This window comes from Dasypus novemcinctus, chromosome 14, assembly GCF_030445035.2.
Source record: "Dasypus novemcinctus isolate mDasNov1 chromosome 14, mDasNov1.1.hap2, whole genome shotgun sequence".
Taxonomy (NCBI): Eukaryota; Metazoa; Chordata; class Mammalia; order Cingulata; family Dasypodidae; genus Dasypus; species Dasypus novemcinctus.
This window is the reverse complement of record NC_080686.1, coordinates 75857916-75874304: the sequence shown is the minus strand read 5'-3', so window position 1 is coordinate 75874304 and position 16389 is coordinate 75857916. Positions and strand designations below refer to the sequence as shown.

Sequence of the window (16389 nt, the reverse complement as noted above, 5' to 3'; positions counted from 1 at the left end):
TTGTTCTTAGAAGGCAATCCTATATCAGTGATTTTCTGTTAGAGTTCATTTCTACTTAACTTTCTAAACAATTGACTACTTAATAGCATAATTCTTTAATAAAGCTCTAAAATTTTAAATTGAACTAAGTTTTACGAAAAATAATTCTCTATCCTGACTTTCTTATTATTATATATGTCACATACAATCCCTGAGTCCCTATAACCTCAATAAGGTAATCTTTTCAATAAATGGAAATTTAGATCTCGGGTGCATCCCTATTTGATGCTGTTATTTTATTTATTTTTACCCATGTATATATTTTTTGCTTATATTTCTGCCTATTCTTTTAAATTACATATTGTCCATCTTCTTTATATTATCTCTGTGGAGATCATGCTGATGATTTATTAGAAGGGATTTTACATTGTTTTCTCTTTAGAGTAAAAGTTGTGTAATGGTTACTTAGTGTCAGAATCCCCTGGTAACCAGTGGTTAATACCTATGAAGTGACTGCTTGACATTTTAAATTTAATCTATAGATACTTTTTTACAAAGTTATAATTTTCAATGTGAATACAGAGTTGATTGTTATGGGAATTAGAACTATTAGAGTAATTCATAGTAATTAACTGACATATAACTGGTTATACATATAAGCACACACAAAACCAATACATTAGAAAATTGCTCATGAATTGCAAATAATTACACACAGATTTTAAGAAATGAAATACTAAACTTAAAGTTTTGAGTGGTTGTTACTATCAATTCTAGGAGAAATGGGAAAGTGTAAAAAGGATTCCAAATATATCAGGTATGTTAAAAAGGGATCTAGACAGAGAACATTCTCAGTTTTTATGTATTTGACCTCTCTCTATCTTTCTTAATATATATTGATATTCTGGTAATTTTGATTAAAATTAAGAAGTGGTGAAGGGGCTGAGTAAATCTTTAACACTAAAACCAAAAGATGAACACTTAGTCATGGATGAAATCTTTAATCTTTGTTTATTTACGATTTATGTTTATATGTGAGATTTGTATACATTTCATTTATCTTTGGTCATGAGTCATTGGTATAGAAAATTATGGAGTAAAAATTTAGTCTATAGTAAATACATTTTTGTAGCATTTACACTTTCTAGCATATCACAGTTCTCATTTTCTTTTTCAAAGGTTATCAGTAATTAGGAAATTCAGAGAAGGAAAAACACAAATTACCAAAACTAAGTTATAAATTTTAGTTGTCATTTGAGTCCATAATCCTGTCAGTTATGAATTATCTAATAGATTGGTTAAGTATGTCCTGGAAATACCCATGAAATTTCCTTAACTTATTTAATATCTCTGAATTTTACCAATAAGGAAAATAACAACCATCTTATCATTTAGGTTTTTCCTTCTTATGACTGGAGTCAGATGTGAAACATAAATTACAATTTTACCTATTCAACTCAACATGTTAAATATAGCACAAAAACAAATGACTACAAGAATTTTGTGCCTAACTCATATACATAATAAATGTTTATTGAAGTAAATTAAGTTTTACTGTACTGAATTGCAGGTGATGCTACTGGAACATGTGGGGATCCTGGTACTCCAGGTCATGGTTCTAGACAAGAAAGTGACTTCAGAACTAAAAGCAGTGTACGTTTTGCTTGTGATATTGGTTATATCCTTCATGGCTCAGAAGAAAGAATGTGTTTAGCCAATGGCAGTTGGACTGGAAGGCAGCCAGAATGTAAAGGTAATCTCAAGTAAAAACTGAATATATTGGGGAGTGGATGTCGCTCTAGTGGTTGAGTGCCTGCTTCCCATGTGCAAGGTCCTGGGTTCAATCCCTTGTACCTCCTAAAATCAAACAAAGCAAACAAACAAGCAACACAAAGAAAAAACAATACTCATTGGGGAGCTAATGTAGCTCAGTGGTTAAGCACCTGCTTCAATTGCTGGGTTCAATTCCCAGTACCTCCTACAAAAAGCAAAACAAAACAGAAACTAAATATACTTAGTAGGGTAGAATTTAATATGTATCCAAATTTAACTGGATGCTGCTAGGGAAGGTTGTTTTTCCTTCCAGGTCCCCTAACCCCAGCTATGGAAAAAAAACCAATAGTATTCCAGCTTTACTGTCACTACCATATAAATGAGCTATAAGTAATAATTATAAGAAATATTTGTAATTGTTTATAATACACATTGTTCCCATCATAGCAAACATTTTTATTTAAAAGTTGATTTATAAAAATCAGATTCAAAATTATGCACTCTATTGAAACCATGAGAAATGATAACTCATTTCAGAAGAAGTAAGAAAGAAAGACACAAAAATGAGAATGGGACAGACTGGTGAATTTAGAAGCAATATATTTTCATTCTCTTCTCTTTATTTCAAATGTGATATTACTTTTGTAATATGAATTAAACTGTACAAACTTTCCTATAATGTGATGGATAGAGCATATGTAGAAATAAAAATATCAGATAAATGTGTTAAAATGTCTTAATTTCACTATTAAATGCAGGAATACAAATTTAAGTATATAGCAATTTTGAAAAGTAACAATTTAAAAAAAATAATGACTCAATGTTGGGTAGGAAGTGTGAAAACAAGCAAACTTTTACATTATTGGCACCAGTATATGTTGTTATAATTGCTTGCATGTGTCTGATAATATACTGCAAAAATAAAATTAATAATAGTTTTAATAATTTAAAGTGATCCAGAAATTCCACTTTCAGAAATTTAGCTTAAAAATACAAGCAAAACACAGAGTTGTTTATAGAGTATATTATAACCTAAAATTATAGAAAAACAAAGCAAAACTAAATTTAATGTTTATCAACAAGGGATTGGTTAGGTAAATTATGCATCTGCACAAAATGCAAAACCATCCAATTACTAAACTTTTTAAAAGAAAGATGCCCCAATTGTAATGCTAAATAATAGGATTATAAAAGCATATGCATTGTATGATTTTATTTTAAAAATGGTAAATTTCTATATTATATACTCTGTGTATTCTACAATTCCTGAAATGAATGCAGGGATTATATTTGTATTCAATGAAGAAATAAATATATATCTTTGTAAGAAATTCTTAAATGACACACATGCACATATACGTAAACGTATATGTGTGTGTATGTATGTACCAATATTTTATAAGGTGTTATTTTAGTTTGCTAAAGGCTACCAATGCAAAATACCAGAAATGGGTTGGCTTTTACGGTGGGAATTTAGAAACTTAAAAGCTCACAGTTCTAAGGGTATGAAAATGTTCCAAATCAAGGCATCACCAGAGATGCTGTCTCACCAAAGTTCGGCTACTGGTGATCCTAGACCCCTGCCGCATATCAAGGTACAATGGTGGCTTGGTCTCTGAGGTTCCTGCATCTCCTCAGGATCACTTTCTCCCAGAGCTTGGATGTGGGAGATCAGACGTACAGCTCATCTCTTCCTTTTCCTTGAGACCTAGTGTATCTTGCCTTTTTGGGGCTTCTTTCCATACCTTAGTGCTCTGCTTGTTCAAGCCTCTCAGTGTTTCTATGTCTCTGCTGCTGTTCTCTGTGTATCTCTGCTTTCAGTTTGCTATTTATAAATAAAAGACTCCAGCAAGAAGGACGAGACCCACCTTGGGTCCTGCTTTACTGAAGCAATCTAATCAAAGGCCTCAACTGAATCCAATCCAATCCAAACAGTCCTAAACCCACAGAACAGCCAATTTAAGAACATACTTTTCTGGGGTTCACAAAAGACTCAAAACAACATAGGTGTTATCTCTTAGTAGTGAATTTATAGTGATTTTCATTTTCTTCCTTGTACTTTCATTTGTTTATTTTTATAATTTTAAAATTGAATTTAAAATAAGAATTACCTATATCAATAAAAGAGAGAAGAGCAAATATAAAATACACTTTGTATAAAATACCTGACACAAAAACTACTCAATTGACAAAAGTACTTTATTTATGTGTACTTAATATACTTCATGTGTATGTGTAAGGTATATACATTTCTTGTTTACACACACATACACACATACAGCACCACTACAGATGAAAGTCAAACTGGATTATTTGAAACATTGCAAGGGTTATAGATGGCACTTTCTGAAACAATAATTATAACTGATATTCATAAAGATAACCTTAAATTCCATAAAATGCTAAAAATGCCTTATCTTCCAACAAAATTTATTATTACATTTGATATATTCTTGCATTTAAGGTAATTAAAAAATTAACATAGTATTTATGGCAAATAAACATAATACATAATTCTTAATCATAAGAAGGCATTTATTTGTGTTTGTGACTCCTTTTTTGGATATTTCAAAACCCAATGAAAACTATCACTAGAATTTAGTTAAGTAATTTTGCCCCAGTTTATTTTTGGCACTCCTTGTTCCAGAAATAGAGATTATAAAGTTTTAATGCAAATCAGTTATACACTTATATAAATTAAAAGTATGCATAGAAGCCTACAATATTTAAATTGTATATTTCCTCTGGGAACTATGAGTAAAATAAATCTCTGTTGCAGCTAATTATTGTTACGAATGTTCTAGTTTTATGAGTTACTTTTTAGGCAGAGACTTATATTTCTTCTCTGAAAAATTTTGTGGCACCCAAAGGCAATATTCTTCAGTAATTACTTGGTAAAATGTTTACTAAAACCACCAATAAAAGTCTAAAAAGGAGCTATTATATGATTTGCATCTCTAGTAATTAAACTAATAAAAATAATAAATTCACCTTACATTTCTACAATTTATGAAAGATAATTCAATGCTAATTTTAGAGGATTTTATAGCTCATTTGAATAATTTGAAGCAATAATTTTTCATTCACTTTTTGTGAGAAGATTTCTGATTGCATTTTTTAATATATACCCTTAACCATTTTGTTTTACAGCCATACAGTGTGGTAACCCAGGAACAATAGCCAATGGGAAAGTGTTTCGGATTGATGGAATAACATTTTCTAGTTCAGTTATTTATTCCTGCACAGAGGGATATATCCTTTCTGGACCTTCAGTTAGACAGTGCACGGCCAATGGAACATGGTCTGGAACTTTGCCAAACTGCACAAGTAAGTTTCTTTGCAATATTGAAAAAATCTTACTAATTATGTGGAGTATATATGTGTGTGTGTGTCGAAATAAAAAATCTGTAAAGATTTTGAATATTTGTGTTGTCTTTCAGATTTAAAGATGGTGGTAGTGTTATGGTTAGAGTGTACACTGGTAACTTTAAAGAATCATTTGGCTAATCAAGATATTAGATTGCCAGAGGAAAGATAGATTACAGAAAGTCAATGCTGTTAAATGTAATTCAACAGTGTTTTAAGAATGAGTTCTCAGCTGTAACTACAATTACAAATACAAAGGATGCAATTTTATTTTGCCAGTGCAAAACATATCAATAATTGACTTGGAATTTTTCACTAAATACTGATTATTGATGAGTTCTTACAATATTATAGGAAGTACTGGTAGATGATTTGACCTCTTCCCATGTTAAAAATAATGGCATTTTAGATATTCTGCTATAATTAAATGACCTATTGGAGAGAATTTTTTAAAAAATTTATTATTTAAAATTATATAAATGAACTCTCATGTATAGAATATAATAGTATGTATTTAATCAATAATAATATATTTGTTGGAAAATCATGGCTGCTTATATTTATTAAGAACTCCATCACATAGATCATACAATTTTTTGGAAGAGTTGCTTAAGGCATGACGAATAATTCTATGACTTTAAGAAGAGTTTTTCTCTTTTACCTATTTTCAGAAGCATCTTAAAAATGCATGCTTTGATTTCATACTCTCTTACTGGGAAAAATAAATGTCACAAGGCCTTAAATAACATAAATATATTTCTAAAATACATTCATCTGGGCTAATGATACTCCAAGTGTGGTCTGAGGACAAATCTGTGAACTTCCTGTTACTCATCCCCAATAAGAAAAGAAACTTGGGTTGGAATAAATTTAACCATATCTCTAAGCAAACTGTTTAATCAAGCTGAACATTTTTATTGCTTTTATAACAAAGTTTTCTTAATGAAGAAAGCAGTGCTTAGATTTATATTTCGATCCTGTGGACCAATAACAGAATTTTCACATAGGCAACTTCGATCAATGCTATTTTATATAAGTATTTCCAACATGAGATATATAGGCAAATCCAACAATAGATGGACTGTTGGTTTTTTTAAACATTATTCTCCATTAATTTTTATTAATCAAATCCATCAGTGTAGTTCATTTACTGCTTAAATATTTCAAGTTATCGTGTAAATTGGGTAGGCAACAGTCTACTATATTTTCTAAATAAAAATTCTGAAAATGATACTTATTTTTAATTGTCAGAAAATTAGTTGGGGTATGCCTTTTCTTTAATTTTCTGTTAACAGTTTGTGTTGAATTGGTATTATTTCTTCCTTAAATGTTTGGTAGAACTTATCATTGAAGCCATTTGTGTCTGGAGTTTTCTTTTAAAAATTTGATTTGTTTTATTGGGCTTTTAAGATAAGAATTCTACTTCTTTCATAGATAGAGGGCTATCGTGGTTATCTCTATTACGTTTTTAAAATGAGCTTTGGCAGCTTGTGTTTTAAAGATGTTTATTCACTTCATTTAAATTGTTAAATTTATTGGCATATCTATGTAATGTTCTCTAATCTTTTCAACACCTGTAGAATCCATAATATGTTGCTTCTATTAATAATTTGTGTCATATCTCATTTTTTTTTCTCCTAATATATGTGGCTATTGGTTTGTCAATTTTACTTATCTTTGCAAGGACTGAGCTATTGCTTTCATTGATTTTCTCTATTTTTTTCTATTTTCTATTTCACTGATTTCTACCTGGCATTTTATTATTTCCTTTCTTCTACTTATTTTGTGTTTAATTTGCTCTTGTGTTTAAGTTGGAAGCTGAGATTATTGATTTGAGACCTTTGTTGTTTTCTAAAAGTAGTATTTGGTGACATCCCTTTTTGTGAGCTCCTTTGTGAAGTTTTGTATAAGCTGAGTGAATGTCTCAAATAAATTTATTTGGAGGAGGATGCCATCAAAATAATCCCACACCAGTGTTCCTGGACAAAGTTGGTTGTATTGAATATCTTTCCTGTAAAACTGTGTTTTGTGACAGGGCTTTTGAAATACTATATGTGTATTGTTTCTCTTCAAAGGTGAAGACAAACTATGGCTGGAAGGATGTTGAAATAGGCACTGAATAGAACATACAAGCAAAATCTATAATAGCAAATTAGTTTTCATTTGCTGATTGGATACAGTCAGCAATTTCAATAACGTTGGGAACAGGGGCATAAAAGAGGGGTACCATGGCATTTAAATTATGGTAATCCACCATTAGGTGTCATTCATTTTTATGAAGTTTGAGCATTAGGTTAAAAGGGCTATCAAAAAGGAAGATGGTAAGAACAATGGACAGTTTCTTCAGGAAGTGTTTTAAGTTGGGTAGACCTTGTAGACTTTGTTTTAAACTATATTAGGTTGTATTAACTATTTTAATCGTAAGGTAAAGTCCATGGAAATACATTTGATCATGTTGACTATAAGTTCCAAATAATTCATTTTATTTTAACTTATTACTGATTGGTTCAGAGCATCCATGCCCAACATGGGATATTTTAGGGCAATGGGTATTAACAACCATGGGGAATTTAGGCAAGGCAATAGTTTCAATGGTTCAAGCAAGGAACGCCTGTTTTCCCTCTATTTTCTTTTTTGTAACCTCCTTAAAATATAGGATGTCTTATTTAAATCTATTTAAATGTGTGATCATTAGGTAAAACTGTAATTTAAACTCTAGTACCAATCCAAGCCATGAAGGTTTATTATTGCTGCATGTCAGACGATATGAAAAATTAATTTAGAACCTATGTTGTAGAGTCTCAAAAGCCAATCATGCCCTTTTATTTTTCTGTTGCATATATTCTTTTAGTAGATTTTTAATTTCCAAATTGGGTCAAATTGCAGACCTTAGTTTAAATTTTTGTTTTCTCTCACTTCAGGGAAATAATATAGTTATCTCTACTCTGTTGATTTCTTTTTCTTTTCTTTTTTCTTTATTTTTAATGAGGTTTTAGATTAAATAAAAGTTACATAAAAAATATAGGGGATTCCCATAAGCCCCACCCTTCTTCTCTCACACTTTCCCCATTAACTACTCTGTTGTTTTTGTAAGTTTCTTCCTCCAGGAGTCCCAAGTCAATATTGTCATGGTTAGGGTTCTACCCAGGACAGTGTTGCTTCATTGAGTTTAAGTGACCTAGGCTTAAATCTCATTTGGATTAATCTTTTGGCTCTGCCATGAAGGTGACAAGAGGGTTCTTTCTCTGTAGCCTGAGGATCAGCAGAGGCATTTCACAGGGTCATACTGAGCCATCTGCTTTTAGAAGTGTGGCCCTCAGCACACCAGATGTTGACTATTCTTGCTTAGATGGGCAACCACTGGGTAGGCTCATTTATTGCACAGTGTATAATTGTTCCTCTGTGAACTCTATAGAATGGGGTCAACACCTCACTGAGATATACAACCAGTAGTCTCAGGGTAAGGCTCAAATTGAGACATGCTAAAATTGAAACATATGATTTAATCCAAGACACATTGTCAAAACCAGGCTGAGACATATACCCCAGAGTCATTTTAAGGAAGGTCCCAATCTCATACTCTTGCTTCAAACACCAATTATCAGTCTTCTGACTTAAGTAATTTAAAGACAACACAAAGATGCACAGCTTAAAATATAAAGTCTCTAGTACAGCTCAAAGCACTAGTTAGCCATCAGGCAGCAGAGGCTGTTAGCAAGGCAAAAGCAGGAAAAGAGAGATCCTAGATGGTGATGGTGATCACACAGACCACCCTACTTACAGTACCATTTGGGCATCATAAACGTACATACCCAGATTGGTTTGGATTGAGACTGATAATGCCATAAGATGATAATATCCTAAGAAATGCCTTAAGGGAAAAGTAGGTGGCTTTGTTTTTTGTTTTGTTTTGTTTTGTTTTTGTTTGTTCTTATGGTTGTGAGTGGGAACCAGGGAAGAGTTCCTGTGTGTAAGTTGGGGTTGGCATGGTTTGAACTTCCCTTCTAGTGCCAAGGGAGAGAACAACCCTTTATCACCTTGGCCAGATATGAGGCAGAGGGGAGAAAGGGAAAGAAGTGCTTGAAAACTATCAGCAAACATCAAAAAGGGAATCAGACTGTATAACAATGCTAGGGTTGCCATATATTTCACTTATTTAGGTTAGAAATTCCATACTATATATTATTAAGGATTTGTAGTCAAGCAGTCAAATGTTTTTTTTAAAGAGATTTAAACAGTGAGAAAGCATATTATGTATTTTCACATGTGGTTACAACTCCTGATGCTCTTCATTCCTTTGTGTAGATGAATATTTGTATGCAATATCATTTTTCTCCTGACTATAGAACTTCCTTTAACATGTCTTGTAGTGTAGTTCTGCTAGGGACAATTTCTTTCAATTTTTGTTCATCTATATAAACATTTTGTTTATTTTTTTAAAAGATATTTTTTCTGGGTGTAGAATTCTACATAACAGGTACTAGGCTCTGAGTGAGCAAAAGATACTGTTGCCTCTAATCCACCTTTGGCAGTTTCCCCTGAGCTTACTGTTTTCTATTGACTACTCCAAGGGTTCTCTACCTAGATCTCCAGTATCGTCTCCTGTAAATGTCTGTCACCTCTAGTACCCTGCTCCACAAACGATCATTTGTTTTTCCTTCCTTGACCCTTAGCTCCATCTTCTCAACTCACGGAGTTTCCTGGGCTTTGCAAGGGTTCCTCCTCCCTGTGCCACAACCTGGAAACTCATAGTAAACTGGGGCACACATAGGACTTACCTCATTTGTTTCCTGTCTCTCAAGCACTACTGGGTTCCGCTGCCTGGTGTCCAGTACCTGAAATCTGTTGTTTTATATACTTTGTCCTCTTTTGCTGGTTGTTTCAGATGGAGGGTAAATTCAGATGGAGGGTAAATTCTTGAAGGAAAGAAAATGAAAGTTCTTCTACTTACTTTTTTTGGTGTATTTTTTTATTGTCTTTTTAAAAAAAAAATAAATCTCAGAAAACGATACATTAAAAAACATGAGGATCCCATACACCCCATTCCCCACTCCCCATCCCTCGCTCCTCCAACATCAACATGCCCTTTTATCAGTAAGACACATTCATTGCATTTAGTGAATACACCCTGGAGCACTGCCACACTGCTTGGGCCATAGTTTACATTGTAGTTCACACTCTCCCCGAGGCCATCCAGTGGGTTATGGTAGGATATATAATGTCCTGCACCTGTCCCTTCAGTATCATTCAGAACAACTCCAAGTCCCCAAAATGCCCCATATCACACCTTTTGTTCCCTTTCCCTGCCTTCAGCAACTCCCGTGGACACCGTCTCCATATCAATGATACAATTTCTTCCATTGCTAGAATCACATCAGTTCTATAGTAGAATATCAGCAAGCCCACCCCAATTCATATTATATTCCTCCATCCTGTGGACCCTGGAATGGTGATGTCCACTCCACCTCTAAATAGAGGGGGGACTTAGATCCCACATGGCTAATGGATGCGATTCTCCTGCTTGCAGTTGTAGATACTCTTAGTTACCTGGTGTGGTGGTTAACCAGTCTCACCTCCTTACTTTTAAAATACCTTATTTCCACAATATTGAACAATCTGATAATCAGCAAATATGCTTTACTGTTTTCATTCTATTCCACCGCATCCCACTTTTTAAGTATCAGCTCAAATGACACATTTGACAGTCTTCTCAAGATACTTCTCATGTCCTGTTAAATAAAGGAGATCTCTTTGTTCTGTTAAGACAGGATTTACCCCTGTAAACTGTAAACTTCATAGGGCAGTAGTAACTGTGTTTTTTGAATGCATTAACCTCTTAAGGTGGAGAATATCTAATACATAAGAGGAACTCAGTAAATAGTTGTTGACTGATTAGCATATCTCATATGAATTTTATTTTAGCTATTGGTACATGATTTTACATTTCAATTTAGTTTTAAACTATTTGCAGATAGGGCCTGTTCTTTTATATGTACCATAGCACATAGATTTTGTAAATAGTATGTTTTCAATATACACTTGCCAAAGAGAGTGAAATAATGAGGGCAAAAAAAATGTGTTGATTAACACTTTTCACAATGAATAACTATTTCCTTTGTTCATGGATAAATACCTAAATATTTTGCTAAAAGTGTTTTCCAATTTTAGTAAAATACACATATAGATATAAACTATTTTTCTGATTGTAAATTACATTGCTTTTTTTTTTTTAGATACCCAGACCAGGAATTGAACCTGGGACCTCTTTATGTACCCAACCACTGAGCCATGTTGTCTCCCCTGAGTTGGCTCTTCCATTTGTTTACAACTATTTTTGTGATTGTAAATTACATTGCTTTTTTTTTTTTAGATACCCAGACCAGGAATTGAACCTGGGACCTCTTTATGTACCCAACCACTGAGCTATGTTGTCTCCCCTGAGTTGGCTCTTCCATTAGTTTACATGTTGTTTTTTTGTTTTGTTTTGTTTTGTTTTTAGGAGGTACCAGGTACTGTACCCAGGACCTTCCATGTGGGTAGCAGGCACTCAACCACTTGAGCCACATTCGCTCCCCTACACTGCATTTTTAATTAAATATCTTTATTTTTCCTAAGGAATTCTTTTAGTCAAATGAGGAATCACTCAGTTCATGTTAGACTAGTTACAAATAACATATCAAACATGTTAAGAAAGTATTCCTTTGTGATAATTCTTCAAAAAGAAATATTTTATTGACTAGGTTATTTCAAGTGTTAATTAAATGATGAATTGCTACTAAACTAAAAGTTGAGAACTCTTAGACAAAAGTGGTATCTACCACCCTATTGACAACCAAGAGCAACCAAAAGTAACAACAAAAATATCCCCCAAAAGAAGAAAGATAAAAAACAAAACCAAAAATCCAAGCAAATATAATAAAAAATGCCATTTTGTGCCGATCAAATTGACTTATCACCAAGTTATCTGATTCCTTATCATTAATTTGCAGTGAAAGTTAATTAATTGAAATATATAATACACAGAATCATATAATTTGGACCATGAAGAGATTGTCCTGACTCACATTGCATAGATCTAGAGGCACCAAAGAGCTCAAAGGACTTGCTGACTATATGCAGTTCTCATGCTAAGGAGTAATTTCTACTACATAAATGATACAATTTCCAATTAAATTTAATTATTCTGTATGTATATCAATAAGTTGAAACTCTAATAAAATATGCTTTTAAAAGATTTTGAGTCAATATGCCTTTTATAGGCATATTTTTAATGGTGACCATAGACAAAGACCTAGTATGAATTTGAAATGAACTGAAGTAAACATGAATAAAAAATTTAAATCACTTGGAGTACAAATTCTTTCATTTTTTTCTTGCAACAAATTTATGAGGTTTATGCTATTTTCCTTTTCATTTCACTGTTGAATAAATGGTATCATAGAAGGAAAACAAATTTGCCATGGTAACAAGCTAGAAAATGTAGTATCTAGGATTTAAACTCAAGTCTGTCTGAATCTTTTTGTGTTTTCTCTACCTCTTCCCCTCTCATTTTATTCCTTATTTTTTTTACTAGAGTGGGCAAGTATATGACATAATATAATAATAAGAGATAATAAACTAGTATGCAGAGAGATTTATAATATACTATCTAAATTTTCTGATTTTGATTTTCTCTTTATTAAAAAGTTTTAATATTGAAATTCTGCAAAATTAAAGTATTTCTCAGTGAACTGAACACTTCCAAAATTTGTTTTTGCTCATCAACCCTCCCTGCTTAACATGAGAAATTCCAATTCCTTCTATGTATCTTAACTGTTTTTTGTAGTTTGTCTCCAAAAAGTTTGGATAAGTATCCAAACATACAGTGAAAATATAATGTAAATTAATTACAACATAACTATTTTAATGTGATGAATTAAAAGGAAATGAACCAGAGTACTATTGGCTCACATAATCATTGACAGAGAGGATCTGCTAAAATTAGGACATTTACCAATTGAAAAAGAAAAAAATCAAGATAAAAGATATGATAGAGGCTTCAACAGAGAATGATTTGAATATGGAAGCATTAATGGAGGCCCTTAAGAAAATTAATAAACTTTGGAATATAGTTTAAAATTATTCTCTTTACAATCATGTGGTAAAAATAAAATGTGAAGAATAGAATTAAATTTAGGATTCTTTTTTTTAACTTTCTTAATATAAAATTTTGGCCACTTTAAGCAGTTTTTACCAGGCCCAGTTACCCTTGGACAACTAGAGCCTTAGTATGCCTCAGAAAATCAAAGGAAGGATCAATGTTTAGAATATTATTTAACTTTACTTTGTCATATTTTAGGAATATATATTTTTATTTTTAAAAAACATTTTAAATGAAGGAGAATGAGAACAGTGTATATGTAATATGATGACTTTGCCAGGACCTGTGAATAAAGAGTCCAGTAAGTAAATTCTCTGCCTTCTAATATTTCATAGGCCAGTGAGGGAGCTTTTGACATTCCAAGCATTTTTGCCCTTTGAAAGTTTTCAAACAAGTTAATTTGCAAGTATGCCTGTTCATTTGCTTGATTGCCAAGCAGCTAAGCACAAACACACCCACATACATAGTCCTTCTCTATTCTTTAATAATCCATTTCCAACTATAAGTTTAGATGTGTCAGTTGTGATTTACCTTATCTGTTTAAGATTTTAGGAAACATGTAAAGATAAACATAATTTAATAAAAATGGTAAACTCTCCCACCCCATTAACCATTTCAGGCAAAAGTAGAGATGCTGGTAAAAAGTTACAATTTTTCTCACATAATTCCCACCTACTATTGTTCAACCATCTTCAGATTATCAATGAATTTTAGAAATTTTCCATTTAATTAATCTTTGCCCCACAAAAAGTATTTCCCAACTCCTCATCTTTCTGCGACTCCAAATAGGTCCTTATCAAATCCACTGCCACCTCAGGCATGCTAAGCTTCTCCAAAACTCTAATTTTCTCATGGGTGGGTAAAAGAGTCTATCATGAATTCAAGACCATGCATTCAGCTATCATGTGCACTTTGGCAGGAGAATTTTAGGTGTTAAGAAATATCCATGGAACTAAGCCAAGCCAGAAGAAAAAGATTTTTGCCATAATGCCAAACACCTTAAAGCAGTTCCCTGATTTTTTTTTTTAAAGTTCTTTTCTGTGATGTTCAGGCTGAGAGAGAAAAGATTTTAAAACTAAGTAAATATTGTTCAAAAATAGTATTTTTTCCTCTGTCAGCACAAGAAGACTTCAGGATATTAATTATAATCTTACTTTCTAACAAGCCAAGCCAACTCTGGTCCACAGAGCACACACACAGGGCTTCCCTTTGCTAAGAAGATACAATCTGAGCCAGGGCAGGGCTTGCCAAGGGGAGTAAGGACTTCAGTTCTGAAAAGAATGTGTTCATTAATTTTCCTGGATGCATTTTTTTTTTTTTTACCTGCCAGAACTTTTAATTCCAAAATGCCTTGTGCCCTGCATCTGACAGGTGTTGGTCATTTGAGCCAGAGACAGCATAATTAATCAGGTCTTAGTGATAAGTGAATCTAATGCTTCTCTGTTCCAAATAACCAGCATAGAAATGGTACTTTCCAGAAGCAAACCTGGGAAATTTCAAAGACTTTTTTATTGTGGAAAGATAGTTTGGGGAGGGACTAGTCTCACACAAGAGAAGGCTAGGGATGGTTCAGAATGAAACTGGGTATGGTGAAACCGAAAATCAACGTAAATCTCAAGGAGTAAGAGCTATCCCTTAGTTCAGTGGTTCTCAACCACATGTGGCTCTGTCTCCCAGGTGATATTTGAAAATGTGCGGAGATATTTTTGGTTGACACAATTGGGGGAGAGGTACTATCAGTGTTTAACATGTAGAGGACAGGGATGCTGCTAGCACCCTGCAAGGCAGGCCACCTTTGACAAAGAATTTTCTGGCCCCAGTAATGCCAGGGTTAAGGTTGAGAACCCCTATGTTAGTAAGATCTAAAAAGGAAGCTAGCTTTTGGATACAGAGATTATGTAAAATAGGAGACTATTAGAATAGTAAACAAGTATACAATGATAACTGAGCAAGCATGTTCCTTTTTGCAAACTGTCTGTAACTGGAAAAACTCAGACAATAGAGGGTTGGTTAAATAAATTTTATATTGTGTATATGCCTAATAATGGATTATGATGTAATTAAAAATTAGTTATGTTAATCTATATGTATTAATCTGCAAAAATGTACATTAAATATTAAGTAAAAATATTAAATATTAAGTAAAAATATAAGAATTAAGATGTGTGGAAAATAAGATTTATTTTATTTAAATCTGAATATTTATATTGCACATTTGAAAGAGAAAATAGTTTTTTTTTTAAAGATTCTATTTATTTCTCTACCCTTCAGCCCCCCGCAGTTGTCTGTTCTCTACGTCTATTTGCTGTATGTTTTTCTTTGTCCGCTTCTGTTGCTGTCAGTATAGCTGCATGGGAACCTGTGATTCTTTTTGTTGTGTCATCTTGTTGTGTCAGCTCTGTGTGTGTGTGGCGCCGTTCTTGGGCAGGCTGAACTTTCTTTCGCGCTGGGCGGCTCTCCTTACGGGGCGCACTCCTTGCGCATGGGGCTCCCCTACGCGGGGACACCCCTGCGTGGCAGGGCACTCTTTGCGCGCATCAGCACTGCGCGTGGGCCAGCTCCACACGGGTCAAGGAGGCCCGTGGTTTGAACCGCAGACCTCCCATGTGGTTGGTGGATGCCCTAACCACTGGGCCAAGTCTGCTTCCCAGAAAACAGTTTTTGAAGTAGCTTAGTTAATTAGAATTACCACAATTATCCATTTTATTTTTAGTGTTGAGCCTATTTAGATTTAGCATAAATGATGATAAATAAGCATCAATTACATTAAAGGAGTTCATGAGATAACCTCCTAAAAGACAAATTCAAACTTTTAGAACAAATTTCTGAATTTTGGAAGATGTGAGCCATTTATTTAATGAGTCATTCATGTAAGCATTTATTTATTTCTCAAAATATTTACTTAATCTCATATGATGGATTATGTAATAGACTAGGCTCTGAGAATGCAACAGCATAAAAAGAGATAAAAGATCTGTCTTCATGGAGTTTATTGCCGTGTTTGTGTAGGTACATGTGAACACTGTGTGTATTTAGTGATTCTAGTGACCTTAGAAAAGAATTTCTTGCAATAAACCATAGCACCTGTTGTCATGCACTGATGAATTTTAGGGTGAAGTCTTAAAGAGCTA

At 33.2% G+C, this 16389-nt stretch overlaps 1 protein-coding gene across 2 annotated transcripts in view; it reads left to right on the top strand.

Annotated features, from left to right (window-relative positions):
• CSMD3 (CUB and Sushi multiple domains 3) overlaps nt 1-16389 on the top strand; it is a 1328729-nt gene that overhangs the window by 1269863 nt on the left and 42477 nt on the right. For both annotated transcript variants that reach the window (XM_058275930.2, XM_058275932.2), the window contains 2 exons: nt 1550-1732; nt 4903-5079. In XM_058275930.2, the coding sequence (XP_058131913.1) occupies nt 1550-1732; nt 4903-5079 (360 nt within the window). The remainder of the gene's footprint in view (nt 1-1549; nt 1733-4902; nt 5080-16389) is intronic.